This window comes from Triticum aestivum, chromosome 5D, assembly GCF_018294505.1.
Source record: "Triticum aestivum cultivar Chinese Spring chromosome 5D, IWGSC CS RefSeq v2.1, whole genome shotgun sequence".
Lineage (NCBI taxonomy): Eukaryota > Viridiplantae > Streptophyta > Magnoliopsida > Poales > Poaceae > Triticum > Triticum aestivum.
The window spans coordinates 43,653,793-43,670,249 of NC_057808.1; the positions used below are offsets into that span (position 1 = coordinate 43,653,793).

Below are 16,457 nucleotides of genomic sequence, written 5' to 3' on the forward strand. Positions count from 1 at the left end.
TGTCTTAATGCCAGGAAACTCTTTCTACTGTGCACCACATCAAGTCGAACTAGAACCATTAGAAGACAAGTCAATTCTCATTGATTCACATCCCTGCCATCAAACACTTGCGAAAAATAGTGAAAACAATCTCCCATCTAGTCAAGTGTCTCAACCAGCAGCTGCACCTAATTTTTTCCCAGCAAATTACATTGAAGATGACATACCAAGTTTCAATGCAATAACCGATGCACTACAAGATACAGTCCCACCCTGTATGACTTCTTATCAAACAAGCGCCTACTCTCATCTGGGTTCTTCGTCCATACTTGTTAAACCTGAGACTCATACATATCCTAGGTTCTTCAATGCTAGTACTTCATTCCTGAATAGCAATAGTTCACTTAGGCCTTTCAAGATTAACTCTCCGCAGCCAGAAAGTACTTTCGGAACTCCACTTAACGATCCAGCGTTGCTCAAACTCATGGAAGAATTTGAAGCTAAATCCAAAAGGAATGAAATAGAGGCAAGAAAGAAGCAGTTTCAAAACTTCTCTTCTGCAAAAATTGTTCAGCAGCCCAACTATTTGTAGTTCCAACAAGTTATCTTCTCAACACAAGTGCAAATAGAATTCTACAAGACAATGACTGCAGCTCTTCCAGTTCTGGACTCAAGGTATTTTTTTCCAAAGTGCATTTCTTTTAGCTGTACAAAACAATCAAAGTGTTCATCATACTCTAGCATACATACCATTTCTTCGTCCTCACATTATTTTTTACTAAACTTCTAGTTGAAAGTTTCTAACATTAATTCCAAAACAACAACCAAAGAATATTCCAAGTGAATGAAGTTTGGGTTGACCAGAAAACCTTAACTATTTCCTTAAGATCTAGTCGCTGGATGAATCCACACTCTCTGGATTGTCACTCAAAGATGCTCAATACTGACCAACTAATCCGTGGTAGGCAAGGCCTAATACCAAATACTGATGTTATTAGGAACATTGTCCAAAGAGAAGATATGGTACTATACATTTACTTCTTTTTCTTTCTCTATCTTTGAATGTTCTTGTGTGTTAACATCTGTTAGTTTCACCAAACAAAAATTTCTCTTGACTGTATTTGTCAGGCAATACTCATGAGGCCTATGCTTGATCATTCAGACCCAATATGCAGAGACATTTTAAGTGAAGCAAGAGTTGGCTTCAAATTGGAAATAGCAAATTTTGTAAGTACGGTTTCTTTAAGCACATTTTCTCTTACTAAATTCTTCAAATGGAAATTTCTGACCAGAACAAACCTACTTCGAATTTTCATAGGTCCACTTGCCTTGCTTCAATGATAAGCAATGGATTCTAATAACAACAAACCTAGAGAGTGGAAGGTTTTTTGATATTATGAATCCTGATGGGTCTGGACAAGACAGATTCACAACTATAATAAGCATTGTCTATTACAATTTCAAGTCACTGTTTGCGCTCACCTACCCTAACCACAATGCATTTAGCATCAAAGACTTTGACTACAAATTCCTTGCAGTTCCTAGAACTCATTTTAGGTTAAGCAGTTTGACTTCTTATGTCACTAACAGTTTTTGCTCCAATTCATCCAAATCACGGCCAAATAATTTTTGAAGTTATGGATTCTTTTTTTTAACTGGATTTGATTATAACATGCTAGCTAACCTGATTTCCTCACTGCAGGTACGACACATGTGTTTTCCTTCTTCAAATACTTAAAACATATCGTGGCATGGGAGTTCTAGGATTCTCTACTATAGGAGTTTCTTATTTTCAAAACAACATATTCTAATTGCAATTCTTTCATTTCATAGAAGAAAAAATAATCAAATGATAATCACAACTGTGCAAACAGGTTGATCTGCAAGCTATGCGTGAAATATTTTTGTATGAGATTGCAACCTACCAAAGTAGCGAGGTGCAACTACTAGTAGTGAGGTCATTTCTTCAAAACCACGTAAGTTAGAAACTCCTCCCTCAATTTCATACTGTCTTACACTAACATTGTTACTAAGGGAAGTATATACCAAAAAATCAATGAATCTTTTCTAATTTTATTCTACAGGGTTTCCGGTCATTCAAATAAAAGGACTTTTCACAACCAAGAGAATGAACTGCTGAAAGGTATACTCTCTAAGAAATCTGTGATTCAAAAGTAGTACACTAGTTCGCATGATCTAGTCCATAAATTATTAAAGAGAAAATGTACATACAAATTTATCTTTATATTAACAAACTAAATGTATTCTGTTTTTAAAAAATTTCAGGACCACTTGAGGGAGTAAAATGGTTCAGTTCCGATTTCGACGAGCTTCACATTTAAATGTGGAAACAAGGGTCAAGACCAGCCATTCTTAAGTTGTTTCTGGCTTCCACTAGTTTAGTTGTTCTAAGTAATACAACCCCTGTCAATATGAATATAATTATGGAGAAGTGACTGTATATTTTTTAATTCAGTTGTACTACCTTGAATAAAATTTCCTTTCAAACAACTAAACTACTGGAAGCCACTTCCAAATTCCGAGAGATTTCAATCAGCAGGTTTCTGTGATTTTATGGAGATTTTCCATTGTTAAGAAAGTTCATTCCGTACTTGGTTCAAGCATATTTTCCTATTAAAACATACTCTGAGAGAAATTTCCAGTTCAAACTGTATTGGCGAAACAGTAGAAGAAGAAACCAGTCAGAAACAGTAAAAACAGTAGAAACAGAGGTAGCGCGCTGAAACTTGGGCCGAACGAAGAAACAACCCAAGTAGCGAGCGCTACAGGCGCCATTTATCCTAATCGGTGCAGAAGGCGCCGACTAGGAGCTCCCATATAGCGCACCACGCGCTGAGAACGCAGCGGGCGCGCAGCCCCCGCTCCCCTTTCGCGCCCTTCTGGGCTGGCCCATGTGCGGCTGGCATGCCGCCTGTTTTCTTTCTTTCGTCTTTTCCTTTGCGTTCTTTTTTCTTTTTGCAATAATTCAGGATATCAACAGCTTCTAAAATTCAGTAAAAGTTGCTAATTTTGAAAAAAAAACAATCATGATTACGAAAAAAATCAATATTTCAAGAAGATGCACGGGAATTAAAAAATGTTCAAGAATTTGTAAAAAATGTTCACAAATTTTAAAAAATGTTCATGATTTCAAAAAAAGTTCATGCATTCGCGAAATGTTCACAAATTTGCAAAAAATGTTCATGATTACAAAAAAATTTCGCAACTTTATTAAATGTTCACGAATTTTAAAAAATGTTCATGACTTCAAAAAAAGTTCATGCCTTCACGAAATGTTCACGAATTTGCAAAAAATGTTCGTGATTACAAAAAATTGTCTTGAATTTAAGATAATATTTATGGTTCAAAAAAAGTTAGTGAATTCGAACAATGTTCACGAATTTGTAAAAAATATTCATGATTCCAAAGGAATGAACAACTTTTTTGAATTTCATGAACATATTTTGAACATCCATGAACAAATTTGGCATTTGATGAGCATTTTTTTAATTTGAAGAATAAAATTTTTGTTAGAGAAATTTTTTGGAAAAAATTATGAACAAAATTTGCATTCGATGAACATTTTTTTTGAAAAAATGGTGAACATATTTTTAGTTCAGTGAAGAAATTTTGATTGTGATGAACATTTTTTGAATCTGATGAGCAAAAAAGTCAATAAAAAAAGAAACCGATGAACATTTCTTTCGTTTGATGAACAACTTTTGAGTTTTTATGAACATTTTTAAAATCTGATGAACAACAAATTGAATTGCATTAATAATTTTTAGATTCTTGAACATGTTTTTGCATGATTGAACATTCTTTGAATTCGATGAACATTTTTGTTAACGAATTCGAAATAAAAAAACTAAAATAGTCAAAAAGTGAAGAAAAGAAAATAGAAAAAAGGGAAATGAAAATCGAAAAAGAAAAAAAATGAAAAATAAAAAGAAAGAGAAAAATGATTTTTTAAAAGAACAAAAAACGGAAAACCAGTATAGAAAACATAAAAAAAACGGTCCTGGGGAAGGGAAGCGAACGCCATATAGGAACCGCGTCAACAAACGTTGGCCGACCCCTAAAAAAAACGTTGACCTATGCGAAGAACAGAAATCCCGAATAGAATACGTTTTTTTAGTTGAGAATATAATACGTTGAGCCATTGAGAAAGAGGTGGTGCTGACTGTGGGCCTCACTTGCTTATTCGATGAGAGTATATATAGAGAAAAAGAAGCCCATAGTGATGTACCAAAACTCAAATGAGCAGCACCAGGCACCGGGTGACCGATTCCTATTCCTCGCGCGAGTCCAGGGATAGCGAGCAAACGCGGGCTCGCACGGGCCGTGCCGTTAGTCAGTTCAGATTTTTTCTGTCTATTTTCTTTCATTTATTTCTTATTTCTTTTTACCTTTCCTTTTCAGTTCAGATATCCCACTTTCATGCAAAATGGGATAAGTAAAGGACCTGCGGGAGTACGCCGATAAGCCATGTGGCTTCGTTAAATCCTGTGGGGCCGGCTGTCTTATAGTTCCAATGCTATGCTTTTATTTGTTCCTTTCCTTTGCGAGTGAAGAAGGCAAAAGTCTCACAAGTGGTAAATCTTTTTCTTCACCTCGATGGCAAGCATCACCAGAGCCTAGGCGCCTAGCATCCAGTTCACTAAAGAACGGAACCCGAACTTGATCACTAAAGATTTGAAAACCGAGCCTAATAGATTCAAATAGCTACGTGTCGGCCGGTGGATCTTTTTGAAAGATCCATCGCCTCGCGAGCCGTCTGATTTGACAAAATAAATCGGCTGAACGTCTTTCTCTTCTTTGCAACAACGATCTTGTTGTGGAAACATTTGTAACAGAGATTGTGTTGCGGATTTTTTTGCAGCATAGATTGTGTTGCGGAAATATATTTTTGCAACATAGGTTGTATTGCAGAATTTTTTTCCTGTCTTCACTTTTTTTGCAACAAAGGTATTATTACAGAAAAACTTTGCAACTGAGGTATTGTTTTGGTGAACATTATTTTTAATTTTATGAATAAAATTTTAATACAACAATATTTATTGAATTGTATGAGCATTTTTGAAATGTATGAAGAACATTTATTAATATGATGGAAAAACTTTGAATTCAATGACCAGATTTTGAATTTGATGATTTTTTTTCAAATTCAGTTCACAAACTTTAAAAAATGATCACGGAAATGAAAATACAAAATAAAAGGGAAAACAATAATTAAAATTAAAAATTAATATAAAAACGAAAATAAGAATATAAACAAAAAACGAAAAATGAAAGAAAAAAAACAGGTCTGGGAATGTTCCCAAAACCTGAAGAGGGAGCATGCGCTACCTGGACCGGCCCGAATTCAAATAGGGACCATTGAGAGGAGTGGGCGGGTGCATTTGATCAACAAACGTTGACCTATGCGGAGAATAGGAATCCCGAATAGAATACATTGAGTCATTGAGAAAGAGGTGGTGCTGAGTGTGGGCCTCACATGCTTCTACCATGGTAGTATATGTGCCTTAAAAGTCAGTCAGGCACAGAGAGAAAAAAGAAGCTCATAGTAATGTATTCAAAACTCAAATGGGCAACACTAGGCACCGGTCGACCGATTCCTATTCCTCGAGTGGGTCGAGGGATAGCGAGCAAACGCGCGCACCGCACGCATGAATGGGCTGGGCCGTTAGTCTCTTCCGAGTTTTTTTGTCTATTTTATTTCATTTAATTCTTATTTCTTTTTTTCCTTTTCCTTTTTCTTCTCGGTTTTTAGTTTCTTGTACACATTTTATTTTTACAAATTCACCCAAAAATTGGAAATTCGTAAACTCATTTTCAATTCATGTGAATTTTTTTTATCCATGAACGTTTTTGAAAATCTTATACTTTTTTTAAAAAATTGGACCATTTTAGAATTTGAGAAGATGTTTTGAAATTCATGAACATTTTTCTGGAGGTAATGAATGATTTTAAAACTCATAAAAATATTTTGAATTTCTGGAACATTTTTTGAATTCGCAAACATTTTTACTAATTTGTGAACATTTATTTCGGTCACTTATTTTGTTACAGGTTTGTCGGTCTTTCAAAGCACACCAAACATACTAAAAGATATTCTCATAGAGAGGTTGGAAACATCACTTATTCTTTCGGCGGTAGTATGAAGTATATTTTTTTTACCAAAGATACATAAGCTATATTTGATCGTGTATTAATGTGTAAAATACTAGTCAATTTATTAATGTTGGTAAGATTTAGCGATATTTTTTTGGTTCTTATGATAATCACATCTCACTGAAGATTTGAGGCAGAATTTTATTGCTGGTTTTTTTGGTGCATATTGATAATATGCCATATTTTGACATCATATTTATTATTTTCCACATTTGGTGTGGAAGCCCATTTGACGTGGGCGATCCATGGCGACCCCTATGTTTGTGTAGACCGTTTCCGCAGCTCACATGCCTTGTGTGTTGTGTCCCTATGTTCGTCGACCATCTTCGGTGTTGTATCGAGCATTTTTTGTTTTGTTTATTTTCTTGTTGCTATAGGAAGTTCTAGTTATAAAAAAATTAGCAGAAGTTCTAAACTGTCAAGGGCCTCAGTTTAAGTCCGAGCAAGTGCCTCCGCTCTGAAAAAAGAGAGCTCATTCGGCGTTCAAGGACTTACATGCAAAATGGGATAAGTAAAGGAACCTGGGTCAAAATCCTGTGGGAGTACGCCATGTGGCCTCGTTAAATCCTGTGGGGCCGGCCGTCTTATAGTTCCGATGCTATGCTTGTTTTATTTGTTCCTTTCCATTGCGAGCGAAGAAGGCAAAAGTCTCGCATGTGGTAAATCCTTTTCTTCTCCTCGATGGCAAGCATCACCAGAGCCTAGGCGCCTAGCATCCAGTTCCATCTCTCGAATACGCCGCTAGCTTGGTGCAGCCGCAATCCAGAGGAGAGGTAGCTTGCTTGTCATGGTCGCCGGCTGCATCCTTGCCTTCACTCGTAGTCGGAGGTAGCCGCCGGCCATGAGAGTTTCTCCTCCCTCCTCCTCGCCGTGCCTGCATGGCCACGGAGGCAAGGTGGCGTGCGCGGTGGCCGCCTGCCTTGCGCTCGTGACCTTCCTGGTGGTCGCCTTGGATCCCAGGACCGGAGCTTCGTCCTGGTTCCTTTCCTCCTCCTCTTCTCCTCCAGGCGTTGTCTCCTCCTTGCGGCCAACCGCGAGGGGTGGCAGCAATGGAGGCGGCGCCCCTCTCTTGGCGACTTCCAGCTATGCTGCCGGCGGCAAGGCGGTGCTCTTCCGGGAAGAAGCTGCTGGCGGCGGCCCGGCGGTGGCTTCCTTCACCAAGGCTGATTCCGGCTACGCCTCCGTCGCTCCGGCGCCGGCGCTGGCTCCGGTACGAATTCTTTTCTCGAGCTTCTCCTCGATCGTCTCTACTAAACTTTAATGAAAAATTAATTCTCACCTTCCTCTTTTCTGCTGCTGCCGTGTGTGTGAACCGGAACTGGTTTCTCGGTTTCCGTGTCGATTGGGTGCGTGGAAGCCATGCATGCGCGCGACGCAACGTTTTCTCACACAGCGGCGTTTTCTGTCGTGATTTGCCACTGACATACAGCAGTACACTGTTGAAATCAGTTAATTCCGGGCGGCCGATCTCGCGCCCTCGGGTGCGGTGCTGCTTCTCTCGCCACGTGCCTCCCCGCGTGTCACCCTTCCCTTTGCTTATCCATCGCCGTTGACCAGGGCGTTTAACCTATCGCTTTCTCTCACATTTCCCTATCTTCCTGACAAACCACGGCGCATCCACGGCCACCGCCGTCGCACGGCTGGAGCTTGAGCCGGTCGGCCGGCGCCTAGCGTTGCCTTGTTCAGATTTTGTTCACACGAGGGTTGCCAACTTGATGTTGGAAATTGGTTCTAAAAAAAACTTGATACTCCTATTGGAAATGTGCACATATAGTAATTTTTATTTAATTACCGTCTTTATATCGTTTTGTTTCTTACTCCCGTTTGGAGCACAATAATTGTTTTCTATTCCTATGAGAAATGAACTGCAGCGTATAAAATTCCCATGGATAGTTTAGTTCATGATTTAGATGCATACACTGAAGAAGAAAGATGCATTCCGGTTTATTTCCTTTTTTTGGGAGAGAGAAAGATGCTCTTGTCATGGATCTACCAGGTTCCTTTGTGAGTGAAGAAAGACATTTTCGTCCCTGCCATGCATGGGCTTGACTTGAAGGCACATAGTTATGGAAACACTTCCAGATTTGCGAGAGGACCACACAAGTAGGCTAGGGGTTTCGACGGTTTGATCCAAATCGGCTAGAACTTGCCCTCACGCTATTTTTGCACAAGCTTGGAAAAAAACGACTCAAATTGCACGACCGAATTGATTCCTTCGCAACGTTGGCTGGTTGTGCAGGGATGATCTGTGTTACTTATGCACTGAGCATTGCTCCTGAAAGTGGAAACTTCTAATAGAGATCCATGTTTGTTTGTGCATGATTTAGAGCTGTCAATGGGTTAGAAAGTAAAGTTTCAGTATAGTATGTTTCCGACCAGCTATGTTACACTTGTGTTTGTATAGAGCATGATTAATTTAAAAACAACGCTATAACTACTGGGCTTGAAAGTATACTGATGTTGCAAAATGATTTGGACTGGGCTTATCGAGTTACTTACATCTATATATATATTGTGTTGCAGGAAAGTGGATTTGACGATGCCGATAGCCCGGACGGCACGGTTGAAGTAAGGGTGCCGTTAATGCAAGGGAGGGTGGATGTAAAACTGGAAAGGGTAGAACTTGGTCTCGCGAAAGCTCGTTTAGTGATAAGGGAAGCTATCCGAAACAAGGACAAGCGTCCTCCACTAACCGACAGGGATTATGTGCCGGTTGGACCGGTATACAGGAATGCCTACGCATTTCACAGGTACGCGAATCTAAACACTTGACCATTAGTCATTAGGGTATGAAATGGCTGAGTAGTTTTGGAAAGACACATCTGACATGGGCGCTGTTTGCTCATTTTGGCACGTAGGAGCTACTTGGAGATGGAAAAGCTGTTCAAGGTGTACGTGTACGAAGAAGGCGAGCCACCGGTGTTCCACGACGGTCCGTGCCGCAGCATATACTCATCGGAGGGCAGATTCATATTTGCCATGGAGATGGAGAACCGGATGCGCACGAGGGACCCCGAGCTTGCCCATGTCTTCTTCCTTCCCTTCAGCGTCGTCAAGATGGTGAAGATGATCTACGAGCCCAACTCGCATGACATGGAGCCGCTGCGCCGGACACTCTCGGACTACATCGACGTTCTGTCCACCAAGTACCCGTACTGGAACAGGAGCCTCGGCGCGGACCATTTCATGCTCTCCTGCCACGACTGGGTAAGCATGCAACCTCACTCACTGTAGCATTTCAGGAGTTTATCGAAGACATGCAACTTCACTCACTGTAGCTCAGGTGTGCTAACCGTACCATGCATGTGTGGGTGTATCAGGGGCCATATGTGTCGTCGGCGGACGGCCATCTTTTCTCCAACTCCATCCGCGTGCTGTGCAACGCCAACACCTCCGAGGGCTTCAACCCTTCCAAGGACGTGTCACTGCCGGAGATCAACCTCCGGACCGATATCGTCGACAATCAGGTCGGCGGGCCATCGGCGTCGCGCCGCCCCATCCTGGCCTTCTTCGCCGGCGGCGACCATGGCCCGGTCCGTCCGTTGCTCCTGCGGCACTGGAAGGGCAAGGATGCCGACGTGCAGGTGAGCGAGTACCTGCCCCGGGGCGTGTCGTACATCAACGTGATGCGGCGGAGCAAGTTCTGCCTGTGCCCCAGTGGCTACGAGGTGGCCAGCCCCAGGGTGGTGGAGGCCATCTACCTCGAGTGCGTGCCGGTGGTCATCGGCGACGACTACGTGCTGCCCTTCAGCGACGTGCTCAACTGGCCCGCCTTCTCGGTGCGGGTCGCCGTGGCGGACATACCCAACCTCAAGACCATCCTCGCCGCCGTGTCGCCGCGGCAGTACATACGGATGCAGCGGAGGGTGAGGACCGTGCGCCGGCACTTCATGGTGAACGGCCCGCCGCGCCGGTTCGACGTCTTCCACATGATCCTCCACTCCATATGGCTCAGGAGGCTCAACGTCAGGCTCCATGGACAAGACTGAAATATTCTTGGGTTTCCCTTCTTTTAGGGAGCGTCTAACAACCAGTCAACTGGTTTTGGTTTGGGTCTAGGCCAAATTTCTTGTCCAGTTATGATTTGACACATGTCTACCGGCCTAGTTTTGCATGGTAAATATTTGTTTTTGGTTTGGGTGTTGAGGAGTGTCTAACAACCAGTCAGCTGGTTTTGCTTGGTAAAAAATGAATAAAATGCATTGATGGTCACTCGACTAGTCGTGTACGCTCACTTTGGTCATTGTACTTACGGTCATTGTCATATTGTATAGCTTCGTATTTTGTTTAGTTGACTAGTTTAATGATGCCCTGGCAGCTTAGTTTCTCTCTCGGTCCCACCTGCTAGTTGTAGAAGGAAAATAGAATAAAATAAAAGCAACGCCACGTTATGAGACAGCACGCTAGCGGAGGCCGTGAGCTATCCAGTAGAGCATAAGAAGGTTTTTGTTGCATTCCAAGTGATGTCTTTTTATATCATTAGGATCACACCTGCACGCACGCATTAACACGCGGCCGAGGAGCGCCTGTAGTTGCCGAAGTTGGCACTAGGCTTGCAGACGCCCATAAGTTTGTGCCGATGTTGTTGGGGTTGCAGCGCCGTGATGTTGCTTGGCAGCTCGCCGTCGACGGGCCACCGGAAGGCACCCCGCATCACCGAGAACGTGCAGGTGTTACACGAGGGCGCATGGAGGCGCGCGTGGCCTGCAGCGACGTTAAGTACGTCGCCTGCGGGATGTGCTACGACACAGCTTTCCCACGACGGCGCCCTGCATTCCGTCCTGCAGCACGGCTTCCCCCGCGTCCCTCCTGGCTGGTTCATGCACGAAGCCTGGCTCCCGCCGTTGAGCCTGGTTGGTTCATGCATGAAGTAACCATATACTGATAAGTAAGCTTTGCTTAGGTTCACATGGCGGTCTGGAGCCCATTAATTGTTAGCACTATATTATCGCTACATCCAAGATCCAACAGCCGGTCTAGAGTCCATTGCAGAATTTGAACAACTAAAAATACTGATGATTACCGGCAAAAAAAAAATACAGAAGATCAGATGGACAACTGAACACTTCATGGAAGGACACACGGAGTTGCATTATATTATGGGATATTTTCGAAATGGATGCTGCATTATATTACTCCACCAGCAACTACAACGAAAGATGATACATTCTTTTGCCAGGGACGACGAAGATGAGATTATCTCCAACTGAAGTGCGAAGACACACACAAACACAAATATGCACATACAATCAACAGCCCCCCAACCATAGTTGTCACGTGAATGCAACCACGATATAATAGGCAGCCTTTCTCAAGGTAGAACACTAACCGGGATCAGCTCGACTGGCTAGCGTGCTGGCCTCACAGCATTAGGTTATTTTCCCTCTATTTCTTTCTAGACAGCCTTTCTCACTTGCGCATTACTTTATTTTCCCTCTATTTCTTTCTTCTACCCATTGACAGGTGGGTCCTGTGTAGGTAGAGAGAGGACCTGAGCTGACAAGGCGCCATTCAGACGGTTTGACTGGTCAACTGAACAACATACGAAGCTATACGGTGTGATAGTGACCGTACAATCATCACAACATGTATACAGTGACCGTATTGACCGTATTCTTAAGTACAATGACCAAAGTGAGCGTACATGACAAGTGTAGTGACCACCAATGCATTTTACTCGTAAAAAATTGTTAGAACTTGGAGTGAGGTGGGGTATTGGGAATGGAAAAATCAGTTCAAATTTGTCAGGATAAAATGGGTTGCTGATGAAATTCTTGGTCTTGTGTCACCCATCCTGTCTTTGCCAGTTAAGCAAACTGTGGATGCTGTTCAATGCTACTACTTGTCAATGGAAAAATGATACAGTTAAGGCTTTCTTCCCGCTTAGCAGACAAGATTTTGTTGCGAGGACTTTACTATCCGGCCTTATTCTAAAAGTGACACTTACTTGGTCTGTCACTTACTCGGTTAATCTGCATACTCCCTCTTTCCATCTATACAGGACTTAATGCGTTTTTCGAGGCTAACTTTGTCCAAATGTTAGAGCAATAATATATGACATGCAACTTACACAAAGCATATTGTCAAATTCGTATGTGAAAGAAGCTTTCAGTGATATAAGGCTCGTCACAATGGGCAGGAACATAAGCTAGTAACCTACACACTTCCCTAGACTATGTTACTACCTCCATAGTGGGTAGGAACATGTATGTAGTGTCATGCAACGATGTATTTATTAGGTCATAGACTCATTGTTTCTTGGAGTGTGTGATGTTCCGGTAACTTAGCTAGTTACCACAAGCAGCTCTCTCTTTATTAAATATGTGCCACATAAGCAAAGTTGCATTGGAGTGTGTGATGTTACTCGTAAGTTCCTGCCCATTGTGACCAGCCTAATTTTCACATTATGCATGTCATGTACTATTAATTTTGTCAATAGTCAAAGGCGTTTTTTAAAAACGCATTAGGCCCTATATAGATGGAAGGAGGGAGTACAACTTGGCTCGGTCTGCAAGGTGGGCTCAGGCACTTCATCTGATTCTATGTGGGGAGGGGATTTAGGGCACGCGGATTCTGTGCCTTTTTTAGATGAAAGGCATTAGCCCGACTTTATAAATAAAGCCACCAGGCAGCATCCACCAACAACCGAAAAAGTAGCAACAACCACCAAACAGACATACGAACGAAGTACTGATACAAGGCACCCAAGCCCAATAAGGCGCGCAGGCCATAGAACACATGACACACCAAGGAAACCACCCGGCTAATCTCCTGGTACTCTGCGCGCCAAGGAAGAAGCAATAGCCCGAATCTTGGAAGACATCATGTCGAAGGCCTCGTGGTCAGCATCCCTAGTTAATGATCTCCACTGGTGTAAAAATATGTCGGTTTTAAATAAGCAGTCAACAGGTTTAGCCGGGAAGGAATGTTCGATAGTAAATTTGTTCCTCGTAGTCCACAACGACCAACAAATCGCCGCGAACCCTACCCAAAAAAACCGTTTAGAGGTCCCCGACAAGCCCGTGGAAAGAGCCCTAAGATCAGCAAAGGAGTAGGGGTTCCACGAAACATGGAGCCAGGCTCGGATGCAGCACCACACGAATTTAGCCAGGGGGCAATGAAAGAAAATATCTTCTGTATCCTCAAGTTCGCCACACAAAGCACATCTATCAGAGCCAGGCCCGTTTCTTTTGTGGATCTGGTCGGCCGCAGGCAACTTACCGCGAAAGGCTTGCCATAAAAAGATCTTTATCTTAGGAGGAACACGAGCACGCCATATGTTCTTAAACTTAGAGGTGGGGGATCCTGAGATCAGTTCTGAGTAAAGCGACTTGACAGTGAATCTGCCAGAAGCAGAGTGGGGCCAAACAACCGAGTCCTCGCCCTCCGAGAGCACGAGGAAGAAGGCAACGAGGCGATGCCAGTCTCCCAACTCTGCAGGGGAGAGAGTTCTGCGGAAGTTCAGGTCCCAGTTATTCTCAGAGAGCTCAGAGATGGAGATCTCTGGTCCGAACAATAAGAAAAGAGCACCAGAAAAGCCACAGCCAACGAGGAATCCCCACACCACCAGTCCAACTAGAAACAGGTAGATTTGCCATTGTGGACAACAAATTTCACCAAGGATTGAAAAACCGGACAGAATTTGACCAGGTCTCGCTAGAATTGGGAGCCAGCCAATGCAGGAGCGAACATGGGGCTAGAGGCCGGGAAGTATTTAGCTTTAAGAATAGATAGCCAAAGCAGGGTCTCCGAGACGGTCATAATCTTCCACCACCACTTGATAATAAGACATTTGTTCATAACAGCCGTGTTAATGATACCCAACCCACCAAGGTTCTTAGGTCTGCAAATGAGCTTCCACTTCACCATCCTGTATTTACGTTTGTTGTCGGCCGAATTCCAATAGAAGGCACCCCTGTGCTTGTCAAAACCCGCATGCGTCCCTCCAGAGAGGAGGTAGAAGCCCATTAGAAACATAGGGAGGGAGGAGAGGCAAGCATTAATTAGGGCAACCTTGCCCGTTTGAGTATTGTACCTGCCTCTCCAAGGCATAACCCGGTTGCCCACTTTGGAGACCACCGGAGCAAAATCTTTCGCCACTAACTTGGAAGAGGAGGTAGGGAGGCCAAGCTATTTGAAAGGAAAGGAGCCAAGAGAGCAATTGAGCATATGTGCAACCCTGAGGGCTTCGTTCTCCGAAACCCCAGTGACGATGACTTCGTTCTTTGCAAAGTTGATCTTAAGGCCAGACAGAGCTTCGAAGCAGAGAAGAATGAACTTTAAGTGGGCCAAACAATCATCATTAAGCTCAACCATGATAATTGTGTCATCCGCATATTGTAGGTGAGAAATACCACTAGGAAGGAGGTGGGGACTAACAGGAGTGATGTGCCCAGCTCGCCGCCCGCGACAGGATGTGAGATAAGGAATCAGCGACGAAGTTGAAGAGGAGAGGGGAGGCCGGGTCACCCTGCCTTAGGCCCCTACCGTTGGCGAAGAAGTTGCTGGTGACCCCATTGACCGAAACCGCAGCGTGGCCTCCCGTGACCAACTGCATAAGCCTGTGAACCACAGCCCCATCGAAACCTTTGGCCAAAAGCACTTGACGTAAGAAGTTCCAACTGACAGAATCATAAGCCTTCTCAAAGTCCAGTTTAAGGATTACTGCTTTAGTCCCGCTGGCACGAATATCATGAACTATCTCGTGGAGACATAAAATGCCGTCCAGAATGAAACGACCCTTCACGAAAGCCGATTGGAAGGGACTGAGGGTCCGATGAGCGACAGGGGAGAGCCGCGTGGCAAAGCCTTTTGCTGGGATGTTAGCAAAATTGTTGATGAGGGCTATAGGTCGAAATTGAGTGATTTTGTCAGCCCCTTTAACTTTAGGAATGAGGGTGAGAACCGCATAGTTAAGACGAGAGATGTCAACTGTCCCCAAACAAAAGCCCTGAACGATAGCGAGTACGAGACCTCGCAGCTGTGGCCAGAATTTTCTGAAGAAGGGAATAGAAAAGCCGTCGGGGCCCGAAGCAGAGTTACGGTTAGCTGACCGGATGGTCTCAAAAATCTCCTCATCCGACAGAGGTAGCAATAGGCCTTCATTCTCCCCAGGAGAAACCTTCTCCTAGTCCATCCAAAAAGAGTGAGCAAGTCTAAACCCAACCTCGGGTTTAGCAGAGAGGAGGCAGGAGAAGAAATCTACCACATGAGACATAATCAGGGATTGATCCGAGACCCTGGTGCCATTAATAAGCAAGCTGTCAATCATACAACGCCTCCGTCTACTGTTCGCAATGGCAAAAACATAGGCCGTGGGAGAATCCCCTTTCAAGATCCAATTGACCGTGCCTCTCTGCCGCCAGTAGACCTCGGCCTGACGGTGCAACTGCATTAGGGCCTCTTCAAGCACATACCGAACCTGCCAATCATGATCAGAGAGGCCAGGGCCATCAGCATGCATATCGAGGGAGCCAATTTGGTCCGTGAGGCGAAGCTTGTCTCTACGCACGTCCGCGGCACGATTCCGGGCCCAGCCGCAAAGGAATTTGTGAATGTAATAAGAACACTGGTGCCAGTCATCCATAGGGACGAAGGAACGACGTTCAGAGGCAAGGAAGGAGGAAATCTTAGAAGCGATCAATTCGTAGAAACCTTCCACTAACAGCCATGATGCATCAAACTGGAAACGAGTGGGGAGCCCAGCTTGAATCCCGTCGTCAAGGATTAGGGGGGCGTGGTCAGATACCACAATGGACAGTGCGCGGAGAGACTCTCTAGGGAACAGGGAATCCCATCTAGGACAGATGAAGACACAGTCCAAAACCGAACGAATAGGAGAGGATTGATGATTCGTCCAAGTGAAGCGGGCACCCACTCTAGGGATTTCATGGAGAGCACAGTCCCAAATAAAGTCACTGAAAACATCAACGAGAGGCCAAGAGAAGTTGGGAGTGTTTTTATCCAGAGGAGAACGAAGGACGTTGAAATCGCCACCAATTAACAGAGGAATATTGCATGAGTCAATTTTACTCAAGATTTCATCCAAGAACAACGGGGAAAGAGAATGATCAGCAGGCCCATAAACCACCATAACCTCCCAAAGAGCATTAAGAGAACGACGCAACACGACAGTGCTACCCTAGAAAATTCCATGATCAAAGGCTACAAAATAAAAAACATCGCGTTTGGTGCCTATGAGGATGCCACCAGAATGGCCAGAGGACGGGAGGACGTTCCAGTCGAATCTATCGATGCCCGCAACTGCGGCAAGCTCATTGGGGGAGAAGGAGGGTTTAAGAGTA

The 16,457-nt window shown here is 43.8% G+C and overlaps 1 protein-coding gene across 1 annotated transcript; it reads left to right on the forward strand.

Moving 5' to 3' along the window:
* The first annotated feature begins 6,781 nt into the window (after nt 1–6,781).
* On the forward strand, nt 6,782–10,365 carry LOC123124237 (probable glycosyltransferase At5g03795). The gene is made up of 4 exons (XM_044544897.1): nt 6,782–7,363; nt 8,677–8,903; nt 9,012–9,360; nt 9,474–10,365. The coding sequence occupies exons 1-4, from the start codon at nt 6,995–6,997 to the stop codon at nt 10,140–10,142; spliced, it is 1,614 nt and encodes a 537-aa protein (XP_044400832.1). The 5' UTR covers nt 6,782–6,994; the 3' UTR covers nt 10,143–10,365.
* Nucleotides 10,366–16,457: the final 6,092 nt, after the last annotated feature.

Excerpts from the sequence above, each read along its gene's own strand:
- LOC123124237 (XM_044544897.1), top strand. The coding sequence starts at position 6,995 with ATGAGAGTTTCTCCTCCCTCCTCCTCGCCGTGCCTGCATGGCCACGGA. Across the intron at positions 7,364-8,676 it reads CGGCGCCGGCGCTGGCTCCG|GAAAGTGGATTTGACGATGC; the intron begins GTACGAATTCTT and ends ATTGTGTTGCAG. Across the intron at positions 8,904-9,011 it reads AATGCCTACGCATTTCACAG|GAGCTACTTGGAGATGGAAA; the intron begins GTACGCGAATCT and ends TTTGGCACGTAG.